General features: G+C 57.7%; 1 protein-coding gene across 3 annotated transcripts in view; it reads left to right on the top strand.

Annotated features, from left to right (window-relative positions):
• The window catches only part of NRG2 (neuregulin 2), a 180,859-nt gene extending 166,980 nt beyond the window's left edge, over positions 1-13,879 (top strand). For all 3 annotated transcript variants that reach the window (XM_064595990.1, XM_045893581.3, XM_064595989.1), the window contains exons 6-10: positions 6,710-6,812; positions 8,953-9,076; positions 9,405-9,532; positions 10,316-10,543; positions 12,691-13,879. In XM_064595990.1, coding sequence (XP_064452060.1) covers positions 6,710-6,812; positions 8,953-9,076; positions 9,405-9,532; positions 10,316-10,543; positions 12,691-13,456 — 1,349 coding nt within the window. In that variant the 3' untranslated portion in view covers positions 13,457-13,879. The remainder of the gene's footprint in view (positions 1-6,709; positions 6,813-8,952; positions 9,077-9,404; positions 9,533-10,315; positions 10,544-12,690) is intronic.
• The last annotated feature ends 1,672 nt before the right edge of the window (positions 13,880-15,551 follow it).

Here is a 15,551-nt window from a genome sequence, read left to right as displayed (position 1 = left end):
TGGAGGGCCAGAGGTCAGGAGGGGCCTCAGGAGGGAAGAGAGCAGCCAGGCCGAGGCTAAGGAGCAGGGTAGAGAGGCAGTGGAGGACCTATTCCTTTGCACCCTCAGTCCCAGAGCCTCCCTGGCTTACGGGACTGTCCTGGACAGGGAGTCCCAGCCCATCATGAATCGAGGAGCAGAGCCTCCAGAACTCGGCCACTGGCCAAGCTTCTCTGCCAGCTGGGCTGCTTCAGCTTTCAGCTCAGAGCTGCTCAGAGGGTCAGCAGGGCCCCGGGAGCCCAGAAAAGGCCTAGAAATGCTTCCACAGGCCTTTCTGCCTCGCGTTATCAGGTTCCTTGCTGTTACCTTTTCGGGAGGATTTATATTCTTCACACACTTGGCCCAGAGCACTTCGTGCATTGTTCTATCAGATACTTATTGCAAAGGCAGTAGAAAATGCTAGCTCAAGTGTTCGGGCTTTGGATTCAGACAGATGTGAATGAAGATGGCAGCCAGCTGCTGAGCTTACCAGTTCTGGGGCCTCATTTAACCTCTCTGAGTTTGTTTTCTCATCTGCAAAATGGGGACAGTGATATTTATGCCTCGAAGGTTGCCGTGAGGAGAAAGTGCAGTGATGTGTAGGAAGGGCTCGGCAGAGAGCCTGCTGCCATGGTTGGAGGGCAGCTTAGCACCTCTCCCAGCTACAGCTGGTATGGGGCGGGGGGCGGGGGGCGGGAGGGCCAGCACCAGTGCCCTGGTGGCTGACTCCCAGTCCTGAGCAGCGTCTGACTTTTCCCCTCCACCTAGACAGCCTGTAAACCAGATTACCTTTGGCAGCGGGCCACGGAAACGGCGCCCGTGGCCATGAGAGCACTTTGAAGCCTCTCCTCTTCCCCTGACAGCCCCTCCATTTCCCAAGAGTCAAACCTTGTGCATCTCTATGCCCCCCAAGTGAAAGAACACACACACACAAGCATATACTCGCACACGTGCAAACACGCATGTACTCACACGTACTCAGACACACAAGCACATGCCTGCACTCATGCAAAACACACATCTGCTCACCCCCGCACACACCTGTGCAAATGCATGAGCACATGTTCTCATCAGGGGCCCGCATCATGGCCTCCTTGGCCAGGCCCCTGTAACTGCGTGTCATTGGACATGGCCAGGATGATGACTTCGTTTGTTGTCTGGTAAACCTGGCCCTCGTGGGAGTCCAGCATCAGGTTGCCATGGTCACTGGTCAGTACCTGGTAGGACCCATCTGTGATTCAGTGGCCCCGCTCCATCCTGGCGGAGTGGCAGCCTATGAACATGCTGAGCGGGAAACATCTTTGACAGGAGCGGACTTAGCCACAGGCCCCTCAGACTCTATCCCCGGTGAGAGGGAAGCAGGGCTGCCTTCCTGGAGACTGGGCAAGCTCTCAGTGACCTCACCAGTCCTGTCGGTCCACCCCAAACAGGACTGGCCTTTGACTGAAAGGGGGGGTCCCTTAAGAGGCCCAGACGCTGCTGCTTGGTTCCCAGACCAGGAAAGCAGAAGAAAACTCTTCAATGGCTTTCGGACCCCACGCGCTTCTCCAGGTGGTCATTTTCCTCACGACTAGCCGGTCGGGCCCAGAGACCCAATCGGCAGGAAGGGCACCGCACTTCCTGCTCATGGCCCCCAGGTTCTCCTTCCTCTAGAGGAGAGGAGAATGTCAGAACACAATCTCACCTCCTCCCTGGACCTCACGAACTGACTGTGCCCGCGGGGAGGCCATATACTGGGCTCCTGTACACGCACCGAGCCTCCTGCTGTCCAGGCCTCTTGCCTCTTCCTCTCACTATGCGTGGCCCCTTTTGACAGATGAGGAAACCAGACTAGACTTGCCCATGTGCACACAGCACAGTAGGGACAAAACTAAGACTTGGAGCCTGCAGACAGGTGTTGGTCACATGAGAATGGTAGGTGAGCTTTTCAGAAACACTCTGGGCTCCCACCCGAGACCCTGATCCCATTGTCTGGGATGACTGTGAAGCGTAGCCGGGTGGCAGAGCTCCCAGAGATCCAATTTAACAGAGCCTGAGAGGTGGATAGGCCGAGAGCACTTGGAGATGCAGTGGGTCTGGGGCAGGGCTGATCCTTGGGCAGAGCCCTTTGATCTAACCCCTCTAGGGTATGGGTGCCCACTTCACAGGGCTCTGAAAGTACACATTTACAATAAGATCCCACTTCAGAAAGTGCAGTTGGCCCCGCATTTGACACATGTGTTCCGCAGCTGAACCCACCTGGCTCTTCCTACAAGTTGCAGTTGGCTTTCCTAAAGAATGAAATCAGGCTCAAACCCCAAGGCCTAGGCCTCCATAGGCTTCTAGGGTGTTGGAGGTATCACGTGGAGAAGTGACCTGCTGCCTGGAGCCTCCTCCCCTCCCCATAAACTCAGGAGCCTCCATGCCCGGGCTCCCAGTAGGTGGGCAGACCAACCACGCCTTTGGAGGCAGGACAAGGACAAGGGCCAGTCTGGGCCCCCCCACGCCCTTGTTCTGAACAGAGAAAAGGGCCCTGTGAATGAGCGCAGGGCTAAGCAGGGGTGTCCAGGAGGGGCGTGAGAATGTGGAAGGCCTGGCACTGGAGCTGGGGGGAAAGCAGGGACTCCTCGGGCCGCCACCCCCACTCACCTTTCCTCCCTGGGGACATCTGCCAACTGACTTTTGCGCCTCTGCCTCCCCACCAGGTACTAACCCCACAGCTCATCTCTAAAGAACCTGCCCTGCCTGCTGATCCTAACATTTCCTCTCTCCAACCCCCTCAGGGCTCTCGGGGACTGGGTGCCAGGGCAGGGGCTCAGGAGGCCGGGAGGGGACACCACTAACCTGCTTTCACCTCACAGGCTGGCTGCTGGTGTCTGAAGCGTCCTGACCAACGTTTCTCTCTCTCTCTCTCTCCCCCCGCCCTCCCCCACCCTCCCCGCTCCCCCATCTCTGTCTCTCCCTCCATCCCTTCCCCTCTCTGACCCTCCTCTCTTCTGCCAGAGCACCTTGGATTTGAACTAAAGGGTACGGAGCTCTATGTATCAGTCAGTGCCACGCACACCGCCCCTCTCCGCAGCCTCTGACACCATGCTCGCTGGACGTTGAGTCTCCTTTCCAAAACATGGAAAAGGGATGAGTCCAAAAATCTCCCCTGGCCCCACCAAGATGTCCTATCATAAACTACATTGATTTGGGGGAGACAAGAAGCTCAGAAGAGCAGAGCACCCCGGGGTTCACCCCAGGGTACAGCAGCACCCCCTGGCCTGAGGCCAATCACTGGGAGGCCTCCCAGGAGAGCAGCCTCCTGAGCTGGTGTCCTGGAGCCACGGCATCCTGGCTTGGAGAGTTGTGCAGAGAGGCATCCTCTTCAGTTCGACTCTAATCCTCCTTCCTGTTCCCACTTCCATTTCCATTGCTTTTCATTCTGCACCTGCACTGGCAGCTGATCTCACCCATTTGTCTCTGCCCCCTGCCCTGTGTCTGTCTGCCGGGCTTTGCCATCCGCTTGGGGCTGTCGCTCCCTCCATGATCTATCTCCACAATGGCACGCGTGTTCTTCGTCTGTGGGCAAGACAAGCGAGGGTCTAGGGTGGGCTGGCCTCTGGTGCTTGCCCTCCTGCTCCCCGGCTCAGAACCTTACCTCCCTCCCACTACTGCCCCCGGGCCCCTGGGAGACACCTTGAGTGGGAAGGGACTTGGAGGGGTCGGTCTGTCCTCTCTCTGTGCTGGGAGGCTCTGCCCTGGCCTCAAATGTCCAGACATGTTACAGCAGGAGAGAGGCAGGGGCTCAGAGGAGTCGAGGCTTCAGTGGGGTCAGACCTCAGATGCGGTACAGAGCCTACAGTATGAAAAGACTGTTCTCGAGGCAGGACTGGAGAGGCCCTGGTTCCCTCACCGCCTCGCCCCTATCAGCTCTTCTCAGGAGATAGGGCTCGAGGTCTGTGAAGAGTGTGTCTATCTGCTGATGCTGACGGGTTGGGAGGAGAGGGGCCGAGTCTGCGTGGTGTGTGTGATCGTGGCAGGATGCGTGCAGTGAACCTGTGGGGGGTGGACATCACACACCTTGTTAGGTCCCCCGGTGCGGGATGCTGCGTGCACGAAGGCGCGCGCCGGGACATCTTTGTGTGAAGGTTGAGCGTCGTGCAGGTGCAACTGTGAGGGTGTGGAGGTGAGCGGCCGCGTGTGCAGATATGTGTGTCTGTGATGGTGGGCTGGATGTCCGTTCATGCACCAACTCAACAAACATCTACTGAACCCCAGAATTTGCCAGACTATGGCGCTCTGGCGCACAGAGTCCCTGCTGTCCTGGCGCTCAAATTCACAGGATGGGACAGTCAACAAACAGGAAAGATTTCAGGTGGTGGTAAGTGCCATACCAAAAATAAAAGAAGGTAATGGGAGGGTGCCTAGCAGGGGAGGGAGTGACCTTAGCCGAGTGGCCAGGGAAGGCTTATGCGATGAGCTAACATCTGGGTTAAAACCTGATGGAAAACAGGCAGCCCTGCCAACAAGTGGAGGGGAGTGTTGGAGGAGGGGGCGTGGCAAGTTAGGGACGGTGGGTGGGGTGGGCTTGCCTGATTCAGTGGATGGAAGGGATGGCAGCACCTCTGGACACAGCAGACATGGGGACTGGACCAATGATGAGATGTAAAGGCAAGGCTGGGACCGTAACCCAGGCCTCCGAGGCCATGGTGCGTGTGTGGGCTGGACTCGAATTGCAGGGGGGAGGCCATTGTGGGTTTTCAGCAGAGGAGTAAATGATCTGCTGGCTTTGGGGCAGAGAACAGACAGGGTTGGGAGACGGGCTGGGGAGGAGTGGAAGCAGAGAAGCCAGTCAGGAGGTGCCCACCTGTCCAGGTGAGAGGGGACATCATCCTGGACTGAGCTAGAAGTGGTGGAGGCGGAACTGAGAAGACTGGCTGAAGCCTCAGATGTCAGAGCAGGTGTGGAGGAAGGAGTCATCAGCAGTGACTCCAAGGTCTGGGGCCTGAGCAACAGGAGAGGGGGTGCTGCCCCTGACGACATGGGACGGGCAGGGAGCAGGTTTGGAAAGAGGCTGGGGAATCAGCGCTTCTGCTTGGCCGTGGCCCTTGGGTAGAGGAGTCTGGAGCTCAGGGAGAAATCAGGGCAGGAGATACAAATCTGAGAGTCACCTGCATACAGAAGGTTTTAAACTCTGAGCTGCGTGAGATCATGGGAGGAGAGAGGGCAGGTGGAGGAAAGAAAGAAGCCTGAGAGCCCCTTCTACTACCTTGCGGCCCACATGGAAGAGTAGGAAGCAGCAACTGAACAGGTCAGCCAGTGAGGGAGGAGGATATGCAGGAGCGAGAGGGGAGTGGACCCAACAGGGGGAGTCAGCTGGGAGGGAAGCAAATGACCGGGGGACCTGGCAGTAGGAGGTTGTCGGTGACCAGGACCAGAGTGGTCTCGGAGCAGACAGGAGACAGATGCCCCATTGGAGAGGACTGGGGGGTGGGCAGGGATGAGAACTGGAGGCAGGACATGGACCACAGAGCCCAGAGATGGGGGTCCAGGTGGAGGGCTGTTCAAGACCGCATGATCATGTGTGTGCGTGTGCTTCTCCGGACACGTGCGAGTGTACCTTTGTGAAGGCGTCTGTCTGTGTACAGATAGGCATAGTCCTAAAGGTATGTGCGTCTGGAGGGTTTGTACTCCCAGTGTTTGCTGGTGGGTGTACGCAGGAGGTGCCGCAAGCCCCAGGACTTAGGGACATGTCCCGGGGCTCTACCTGGGTGTTGGGGTCTAGCCTCGGCGTGCCCCTGTGGAGGGGCCAGCAGGCAGGTGCAGGGAGCGGCAGGGGGTGTCCAGGCTGCTGCTGTCGCCTCTTGCCTTTTCTTCCTCCTGGTCTTCTCTGCTCTAGAAGGGCAGGAGTTGCCCCACCAAGAAGTGGGAGGTGGAGGTGGAGGGGATAGCTGGTTCTTTTTTGAGGGCTTCGAAGCCCAGCCTGGCTCAGCTCCTCAGAAAGGGGCTGCTCCTCGAGCGCAAGAACCGTCCTAGGCACCAGGGGCTCTGCTGCCTCTTGGCTTCTCGAAAGCAAAAGGAAAGGCTGAAGCGGGCCAGGGCCACGTGCTGTCCAGGCCCAGGGACCAACCAAGGCCCTTCTCTCCATGCCCCACTCCATGGGCCTAGTCCACTCTGTCCCTGTTCCTGGCATCCCTCCTGAGTCCAGCCTCCGGGTCTGATGTCCTGTCACCAGCCCAGAACAAGCCACTCTCCCACTTCTTGGAAAAGCTGAAATGGCAAGCCAGGCCTTTGCCCGTGAAGAACAGCTCTCCCCCACCCGTCCAGGCCCTTTGAAGCCATCAGGCCACTGTGCAGTAGGGCAAGGTTGCTGGTCAAGCTGGTTGCCCTCTCCTCTGGCCTCTGGAACTTCGCCTCCATCCCACCCACCGCCATCCCCCTGCATTTGCCATTCACACGCTCTGGGCAGGTGGCAGGGTTTGGGAAGGTGAATTCAGGGGTAGTCACCTGGGACCAGATCCACGAGTGGGTAGATTTCGGGGCAACAGAAGGCAATCCAGGAGGGAGGGGCTAGCTGGGGAAGGAGGAGATGCAAAGGAGCTGGGAGGCCCTGAGCTGGAGGGAGCCCGAAGCTTTGGGGGCGGAGGGGAGGGCGTCTTTGCATCACTGTCCCCACAGATCTGCCTCCTGCCCTGCCCCCTCACATCCTCTGCCTCTGCCTCTGCAGAAGCCGAGGAGCTGTACCAGAAGAGGGTCCTGACTATCACCGGCATCTGCGTGGCTCTGCTCGTGGTGGGCATCGTCTGCGTGGTCGCCTACTGCAAGACCAAGTGAGTGGCAGACACCCGGGCCTGTGGCAGGCCAGCCAGCGATGCGCCTCCAGGGTGGCTTTCGTGAGGACAGTCTCTCTTCGCCCCCCACACCCCCCCTCCCCACCCTCCTATGCCCTAACAGCCCCTTCAGGGGCCTCTGCAGCTGGTGCGGGGCCAAAGGGCTCGGCCAAGAAGCAGGAGCAGAGGGTAGAGGAGGCAGGCCCCAGAGGAGTGAACAAGAATCAGCAAGAGCCCAGGTGTCGGAAGAAGACAGATCTGGGTGCGAATTCAGCTCTCCCATGTACCATGACCCCGAGCAAACTGATGGGCCTCTCTGAGTCCTCATCTATAGAGTAGGGATGATCCTAGTAGGTACCTCGGAGGGCACTGTGAAGGAGCATCTGCCCTGTCAAGTAGGCAGGCGCGGGGGCAGTGTTGGTGGTGAGGAAGCACAGAAAGGAAGGCTACATTCCCAGGTGACAGAGAGACCTCAGGAGGCACTGTCTAGTCCCACCTGGGAGAGGTCTAGGCTACAACACAGAGAAGATGGGGCCAGGTCACCTCTGGGCAGAGGAAAAGTGAGGGCAGAACCTCGGGGCAAGGGAAGAAAGGTGCAGAAAGGGGGCTGGGCAGTTCCCAGAGAATAGTGCAAGCTGACAGACAAATGCCAGAAAGGATCAGTTGTGTTCCTAGAGCATGAGCAGCCCAGACCAGTTGGAGCAACGGCCTGGGGTCAAAAAAAGAGAGGCATGAGTCTAAGGAGACCGCTGGAACCCAGATGGTATCATAGGGCATTGAATCCCAAGCTAGGCAGCCTGGGTTTATCCTGTAAATGACAGGGAGCTCATGAAGGCTGTACAGTGACGTAATACAGGGAAAAAAATGATAGCTCTGTCCCATCCATTCTTACCTAGAAAGCAAGGGTCTGGGCATAACCACCATTTAGGGTACTGAGTCCCTCAGTCTTGACTCCTGCTACGCCCATCTCTGGGATCTAAGGCCTTGCCAGCCTTGGGAGTTAAGGCCCAAGGAGCCCAGAGGAGACTGGGCCCAAGAAGGAAAACTGAGGTCAAGAACTGGGGGAGAAGCAAACCCCTATTCTAACCTCCAGCACATTTATTCATTTCTTGAACAAACTTGCATTCAATGCCTGCTGGATACCAGGCCCTCTGCCAGGCGCATGGCCAGGGCTCTAAGCAAGATGTCCAGTGTAACGGGATACGTCACAGGGGGGCCGAACCTCAGGTGAAGGGCAAGAAGGGTTTCCCCGAGGAGGGACCTTTTAGGCTGAGCCTGGGGGGAGAGCAGGCATTGGCAGGTGAAGCGGCTGAGTGTGTCCCAGGGGGTGTAACAGTATGTGCAGAGCTGCTGAGACCAGAGAAGGCCAGCACAGGGGAGGATCAGAAGCAAGCCCCCCAAGGATACGGCAAGCTGGGTTGCGGAGAGGGCCGTAGGAGAGGGCCCGTGAAGGCTGTTCAGCAGGGGACTGACGTGACTAAACTTGATCATTACAGAACAAACGTATTAGGCACTTAATATGGCCAAAGTAAAGTGGTCCACGAGCCCCTGACCACAGCTCTGCGTTTGATGGTCCTCGTTGCACTTTCCTGAAAGTACCTTGCTCATTAATTTGTTTATATGTTTATTAATCTGCCTCCCCTACTGGCCTTCGAGCTCCATGAGGGTAGGGATTGTGTCCGTCTCCTTCTGTTCCAAAACAGCATCGGGCACATAGTAAAAACCCAAGAAATAGTGAGTGAATGAGTGAATGGACCAGTGCTTGAGTATTTTATCAGCTCTTAATTCTCAGTGGACTTTGCAGTGGGTAAGTGGTCACCCTCTTTAAGATGAGCAAAGCACAGCATGGCGAGTGTAAGTAACTGGCCCAGGATTACACAGCTAGGAAGTAGTGGAGGTCTAGGCTCTCAGCAGAGCCAAAGCGCAGAAGCGCTCTGCTCCGGTCCTGCCGAATTCAAGCTGGTGGTGACGGTGGAGGTGGCAGGTGGGTGGGTCCCTGGCTGAGAGCAGTAGCCGGAGACTGCCGGGGGGCGGAGGCATCGCGGCCAGAGGTTAGAAGAGTTCTCCTGGAGGGACAGCGCGGGAATTTCATACACGGCGTGGGGGACACGCCAGGCTAACACACCCTTCTCCCGGGTAGAAAACAGCGGAAGCAGATGCACAACCACCTCCGGCAGAACATGTGCCCAGCCCACCAGAACCGGAGCCTGGCCAATGGGCCCAGCCACCCCCGGCTGGACCCCGAGGAGATCCAGATGGCAGATGTGAGTGGCCTTCCCAGAACCCCCCTGGAGCCCTCACTGGATAGCCGGCCTTGTCGTGCCCCCTGCCGGGCCAGGCAAGGGCGGCAGCCAGCCCACACCACGCTCAGCCTTGCCTGCTAGCCTAGCCTCACCAGGACGGCTGGCCTCCCTCTGCCCACTTCCTGAAGGGGTTGATTTGCTGGGGCCATCGCTGCCCTAACACCGAGTCACTTATCCAGCGGACCACTCCCCAGCCTGAAGCCTAGCGTGTGGCTCCCCCATCCCCACCAGGAAGGAGGGCCGACTCGGGGACCTGTCACTAACTCCTGCCACACTGTGTCTCCCGCAGTACATCTCCAAGAACGTGCCAGCCACGGACCATGTCATCCGGAGGGAAACCGAGACCACCTTCTCTGGGAGCCACTCCTGCTCTCCTTCTCACCACTGCTCCACAGTCACACCCACCTCCAGCCACAGGTGGGCACCAGCCAGGCGCGTGTCTGCCTGGAGACACACAGAGAAACCCCCCAGCCAGGCTCGCCTCTGTATTGAGGGTCCCCCTGAGTCAGAGGAGGGAGGTGGAGAGCTTTAGACCAGAACCCACCACTAGACGTTCATCCAGATCCTCAGCAGCCCAGATTCCCTTTTCCAGTCTAAACCGACCCCAGAGGGACACCAGCATCCCTGTGCTCTCACCTGACATTTAGTTTCGGCACCACATTATCTGGCATAAAGTGCCTCCTCGTTCAACGCCCACACCTATTTGATGCCCTTTCCTGAGTTTGCCCATATGAACCTAGTCCACCTTAGCTTCCTTTTCTTTAGAGTGGAGAGGTCTGTCTGGCCAAGGACGAAGGTTCATAGAGCTCAAGAAATAACATGGTTGGCCCCCTTCTTCCCTGGGGAGCGGTACGGACTAGGCAGGGCCCCCAGGTATTGGCCCGTGGGGCTGCGCTCCTGACATAGATGGCTAAGGACCATGGGAGTGGAAGGGTCCCAGACAGGGGGCCCCGGGCCGAGGCTGGTGGGGGGAGATGGTTGCACGGAGGAAAAGAAGAGGCTCGCGCACATGGCAGCTCACCCATCCACAGGACACTCAGCCCTCCTTCTCCCTAGATCATGATATGACACGTTGGCTCAGAGTGGAGAAGGGCAGTACTCTGAGGGTGCCTGAAATGAAATGAAGAACCAGGGACCACACCTGCTGGGCTGTCCTGCCCCTTCCTGATCCCTCACCTCTCCCCCACCCACTTTCTGCAGGCATGAGAGCCACACATGGAGCATGGAACGTTCTGAAAGCCTGACCTCCGACTCGCAGTCGGGCATCATGCTGTCATCAGTGGGTACCAGCAAGTGCAATAGCCCGGCGTGCGTGGAGGCCCGGGCGCGGCGGGCAGCAGCCTACAGCCTGGAGGAGCGGCGCAGGGCTGCCATGCCATCTTACCACGACTCCGTAGACTCCCTGCGTGACTCCCCACACAGCGAGAGGTCAGTTCCTGCCTCATGCCCTCTGCCCCACCTTGGCCAGAGAACGGGCACCACTGACCCAGGGCTGACCCTTAGGGCACCTCAGAGACACCCCAAAGATTCTCCTGTCCATATTTCCGATTGGCCAGCAAGGCCCCCGAGAGGTTCAATGATCTGCTCAGTGTCACCAGCATGTTCACGACAGACTGGGATTGCAGCTGAGCCAATGGACACTGGTGTGGAGTGACCATCTAATTTAATTGTCCCACTAGGACACTTTCCAAAATAGAGGGGATGTTAATAATTGCACTAGAACATCAGGAACAAATGGGGGCTCTTCCAGACAAACCAGACCATATGGTAGGCCTACCCTGGTGTCACCGAGAGGCCCCATGGCCCAGCGGGAACAGAAAGACACCAAGATCGAGCAGACTGGAGGGTGGGAGGGGAGGCTGTCTGCAAGGAGACTGACCAGTGCAGGCTGGGCACGAGCCAAGAACGACTGCAGGCCCTGGCAGTATCAGCAACAAGGCCCAGGGATCAAGACACCATTGAGTTTCCGAGCAATGGGTGGAGTGAGAACCAGGAAACTCCCCTTCTCCCCACCAGGAGTCACAGGAGGCCAGTCCATCACCTTGCTCAGCCCTCCAGTGGCCCTTAGCAAGTGGGGTCTGTGGGAAGAGAGCAGAGGAAGGCGCATAGTACTGGGAACTCCAGGCTGGAGTAGAGGGAGAGGAAATGTTCTCTTGCTCTAACTTAGCCTACTCCATGCCAGCCCTCGCTGAGCGGGCCTGCCTGGGCACCCAGAGATGGCCCACCTGGTTCTTGCTCCCGAGGAGCTCCAAGCCACAGACACAAACCACTGAAGCTCACAGCCGCCGAAGGAACGTGCTAAGGACAGGCCATCTTACCAGGGCAGAGACCCAGTCTGACTCCAGGCTCTAGGAAGCAACCAGGTTTTCCCAGACCAACCTTTCAAAGCCCAACTCCACCACCTGTGTGATTTAGAGCAGACTGATCACCCCTGTGCCTTGTTTCCTCAGCTGTAAATCATGAAAAACCACCTGTCACGCATGGTTCTCGTGAAGGCCATCAGAGATCATATGCACGAAGCTCTCTGCCTCCTACCCAGCTATGCTAGGTTTAGCTGTTGTTTTCAGTAGCAATAGGACTCCTTAATGGTTGGGAGGTAGAGAGACAGGGAGAGCACTCCAAGCAAGGGGAGCATCCTGTTCCAACAGAGGCATTTCAGAATGGCTAGTGAGTGAGGTGCCCAGAGCAGGGTGAGCTGTAGGGAGAGTGGAGCTGGGTCTGAACAGGTAGGCTGGGGCCAGGGAGATGGCTGATGGCCCTGGGTTCTGCTTAGAATGTGGGCCCTGGATGGGTAAGCAGAAGGGCCTCCTTAAGCAAAACAGTGACGTTAAAAGATTGCTCTGGAAAGTGCATACAGGAGAGGAGAGGCCCTGGAGTGGGGTAATGACCAGAGCAAACAACTAGGCCCGGGATGGGGTAGAGCAGGGCACAGGGTGTGTTCCAGGAGATGGGGAATGGTAGCTAATTGGATGTGCATGTGGGAGAGGGCAAAGAGGGAAGGCAGGAGATTCAGAAAGAGAGTAATGGGGACTCTGGAGAGCACTGAAGTATAAGTCCTGGTTCCTGCCTGACATCGGTTCAAATCCCAACTCTACCACTTCCTGGTAGTGTGAGCCCTGAACAAGCCACTTAAATGTTGAGTCCCAGTTTCCTCATATGTAGTATGGGACTAACCTAAAGGTCTTAGAGAATCGTTGTTATTAGATGAGATAGTACGTGTAGAATGCCCCATTCTGAGCCTGACCCAAAGTAACCATTCAGAAACCTGGTGGCTGTGAGCATCCCCCACACCAAAGGATCATTCATGGAGGATCGTCAGGCAGGCACTTGCATTCCATCTGATACATTTATGGAATCATCCCAACGACGCCACGGAATGAGCACTGTGGCTATCTCCACTTAACAGATAAGGCAACTGAGCCTGGGAGAGGTTAAGGAAATTGTCTAAGGTCAGTGGGGAGTGCCACCACGATTCCTGCACGCGGGATCCCAGGCATGACCACTGCTCTCCGTCGGGATCCACTCCTTCACCCCACCCGTAGCCCCCCCGCCCACGCCTCTGCCTCTCCCCGCAGGTACGTGTCGGCACTGACCACGCCCGCGCGCCTCTCTCCCGTGGACTTCCACTACTCGCTGGCCACGCAGGTGCCGACTTTTGAGATCACGTCCCCCAACTCGGCTCACGCAGTGTCGCTGCCGCCGGCCGCGCCCATCAACTACCGCCTGGCGGAGCAGCAGCCACTACTGCGGCAGCCGGCGCCCCCCGGCCCGGGGCCCGGGCCCGGCGCGGACATGCAGCGCAGCTACGACAGCTACTACTACCCCGCGGCGGGCCCGGGGCCGCGGCGCGGGGCCTGCGCGCTGGGCGGCAGCCTGGGCAGCAGCCTGGGCAGCCTGCCCGCCAGCCCCTTCCGCATCCCGGAGGACGACGAGTACGAGACCACGCAGGAGTGCGCGCCCCCGCCCCCGCCGCGGCCGCGCGCCCGCGGCGCGTCCCGCAGGACGTCGGCGGGGCCCCGGCGCTGGCGCCGCTCGCGCCTCAACGGGCTGGCGGCGCAGCGCGCACGCGCGGCGCGGGACTCGCTGTCGCTGAGCAGCGGCTCGGGTGGCGGCTCGGCCTCCGCCTCGGACGACGACGCGGACGGGGCGCTGGCGGCCGAGAGCACGCCTTTCCTCGGCCTGCGCGCCGCGCACGATGCGCTGCGCTCGGACTCGCCGCCGCTGTGCCCGGCGGCCGACAGCAGGACTTACTACTCCCTGGACAGCCACAGCACGCGGGCCAGCAGCAGACACAGCCGCGGGCCGCCCCCGCGGGGCAAGCAGGACTCGGCGCCCCTCTAGGGGCCCCCGCCGCCCGCCGCCCCCTCCGCCTCGCCTGCCCCACTGTCTTTAAGGAGAACAGAGACCATCGCCTGGAGAGAGAAAGGAGGAAAAAAAGAAATAAAAATATTTTTATTTTCTATAAAAGGAAAAAGGTATAACAAAATGTTTTATTTTCATTTTAGCAAAAATTGTCTTATAATACTAGCTAACGGCAAAGACGTTTTTATAGGGAAACTATTTATATGTAACATCCTGATTTACAGCTTCGGAAAAAAAAAAGAAACAACAAAAAAAAGAGATGGGCCAATTTTTTGACTCTTTAATAGAAACCTATATTGTGGTGCCTTTTGCTGTACGCTACTCTGGAGCTCCTGGAGAGAAGTCGGGTTGTGGGGTGGGGTGGGGGTGAGGGGAATGTAGGATCCCAAGCTGGCAGGGGTGAGAGGGAGCCGGCAAAGAAGAGGCTGCTGGGTGCTGGGGGGGGCAGGGAGGGGATTGGCCCTGAGGAAGGAAATGAGGACAGGAGTAACTTCTTTGCCCCCAGACAGGATCTTGAGTCCCCAACCCCCCTGAAGAGAAGGCAGGGATCCTAGGCTTGGAGCTAGAGTCGGGGTCAGGTAACATTCAGGGGGAGACTTAAGGCCCAGCGACAGCAACCAGAATGGGGAGGGGGCCTCCCCACTCCTTACAGCTGCTAAGGGAGGGGGCACTGAGAAAGAGGTCTTCCCAACAGTCCCGGCCCCAGGGAGGGGGCAGCTCTACCAGGGCCCCGAAGTTCCGGCTCCTCCTCCCCTGTGGCCTCCAGGATGCCCTTCCGTCCTCTGCAGCACCTTCGTTTACAGGTTGTCTTTTCTATTTTATGCCTGCATGTCCTTTGCATTTCAGATTCTTTAGATTGGATGCATGGTCACGCTGGGACCGAGAAGAGCCACTCCACAGTGTATTTGATTCCCCTTTTAGCAATAAAGTAACACCATTTCTCCCAGACCCCAAGCCACCTATGACTTCCACTCCCTCTCCAGCCCTGTCCTCCCCACCCCCGCAAAACTGGGTCCACTGCTAATTTGTCAAAAAGGTAATTGTTTAAAAAAAAAAACCCGAACAAACAAATGGGAACCCTGCCCTGAAATGTCCAAACACCTGACTGTTGACACTTGAACATTTTTATATTATAAATAAAATCAGAAATAACTCATGTTTGATTGTGTGTGCCTAGCCCCCAGGTGAGGAGAGAAGACAGAGAATGAGGACCTGGGTGGAGATGGATGGATGCTGGTGTGGAGATTGGAGAGGGCCAGGGGAGTCCCAGGGAGGAAGAGACCGTCCCTCTAATCTCCCTGACTTCAGCTCCTAGGACAGGCTGCAACCCTCCTCCCTTTTCCAAGAATATTCACAAGGTATCCCCCCACCTGCTGGGGAACCTGGCCAAGGGGCTGATGCATATTACTCTGCTTGGAGCTCAGCCTCAGAACCCTGGCCCAGTTCCTGCCCTGGAGCTACTGGGGCTGCACTGAGACAGCAATTTCCCACATGCGTGGGTGAGGAGGGAAGGCTTGTGGAGTTGGCACTGGGGCAGCTGAGGCAAGATGACCCTTGGGGCCTCAGGCATTTCACAGGCAAAGCCCGGACATGCAAGATGGCATAATGGGTACCCTTGGCTGCCAGGAAGACCACAGCTGCTGCAGCTTGTAAGCCCACAGGGTGTTGTGCTTTTCCCAGCTTTATAGCCCCTCAGAGCCAGGGCCTGTCTAAACCTGCAGCCCCGATGAAGGCATGGAGAAGGCAGATGGAGGTCCAGGGTTCAGAAGCCTTTTCACTCATTGATTGATTTGTTAAACCAGTGCCCAGGGCCAGGAACCCTTACTTTCCAGCCAGACACAAGGGAGTCTTCTATTCAGAGGGCTCAGGTAGTTGACTTGAGCGCGCATATGCGCAAATGCCCCCCAGAATGTGTGTGGTCAGTTTAGAGACCTACCAATGGGAGGGCCGGAGAGGCTTAAGGTTGAGAGGGGCTGAGTTCAGTTCCAGATCTGCCCCTCTCTGGCAGTGTGACTTTTGCTCAGCTATTAAGTGGTGATCCTGATACCTACCTCAAAGGGTTGCTGTGGAGATT

The sequence above is a fragment of the Mirounga angustirostris genome, unplaced genomic scaffold (assembly GCF_029215605.1).
Source record: "Mirounga angustirostris isolate CCGP_5_RB_7025 unplaced genomic scaffold, mMirAng1.0.hap1 SCAF_7, whole genome shotgun sequence".
Taxonomy (NCBI): Eukaryota; Metazoa; Chordata; class Mammalia; order Carnivora; family Phocidae; genus Mirounga; species Mirounga angustirostris.
This window is presented reverse-complemented; position numbering and strand designations above follow the sequence as displayed.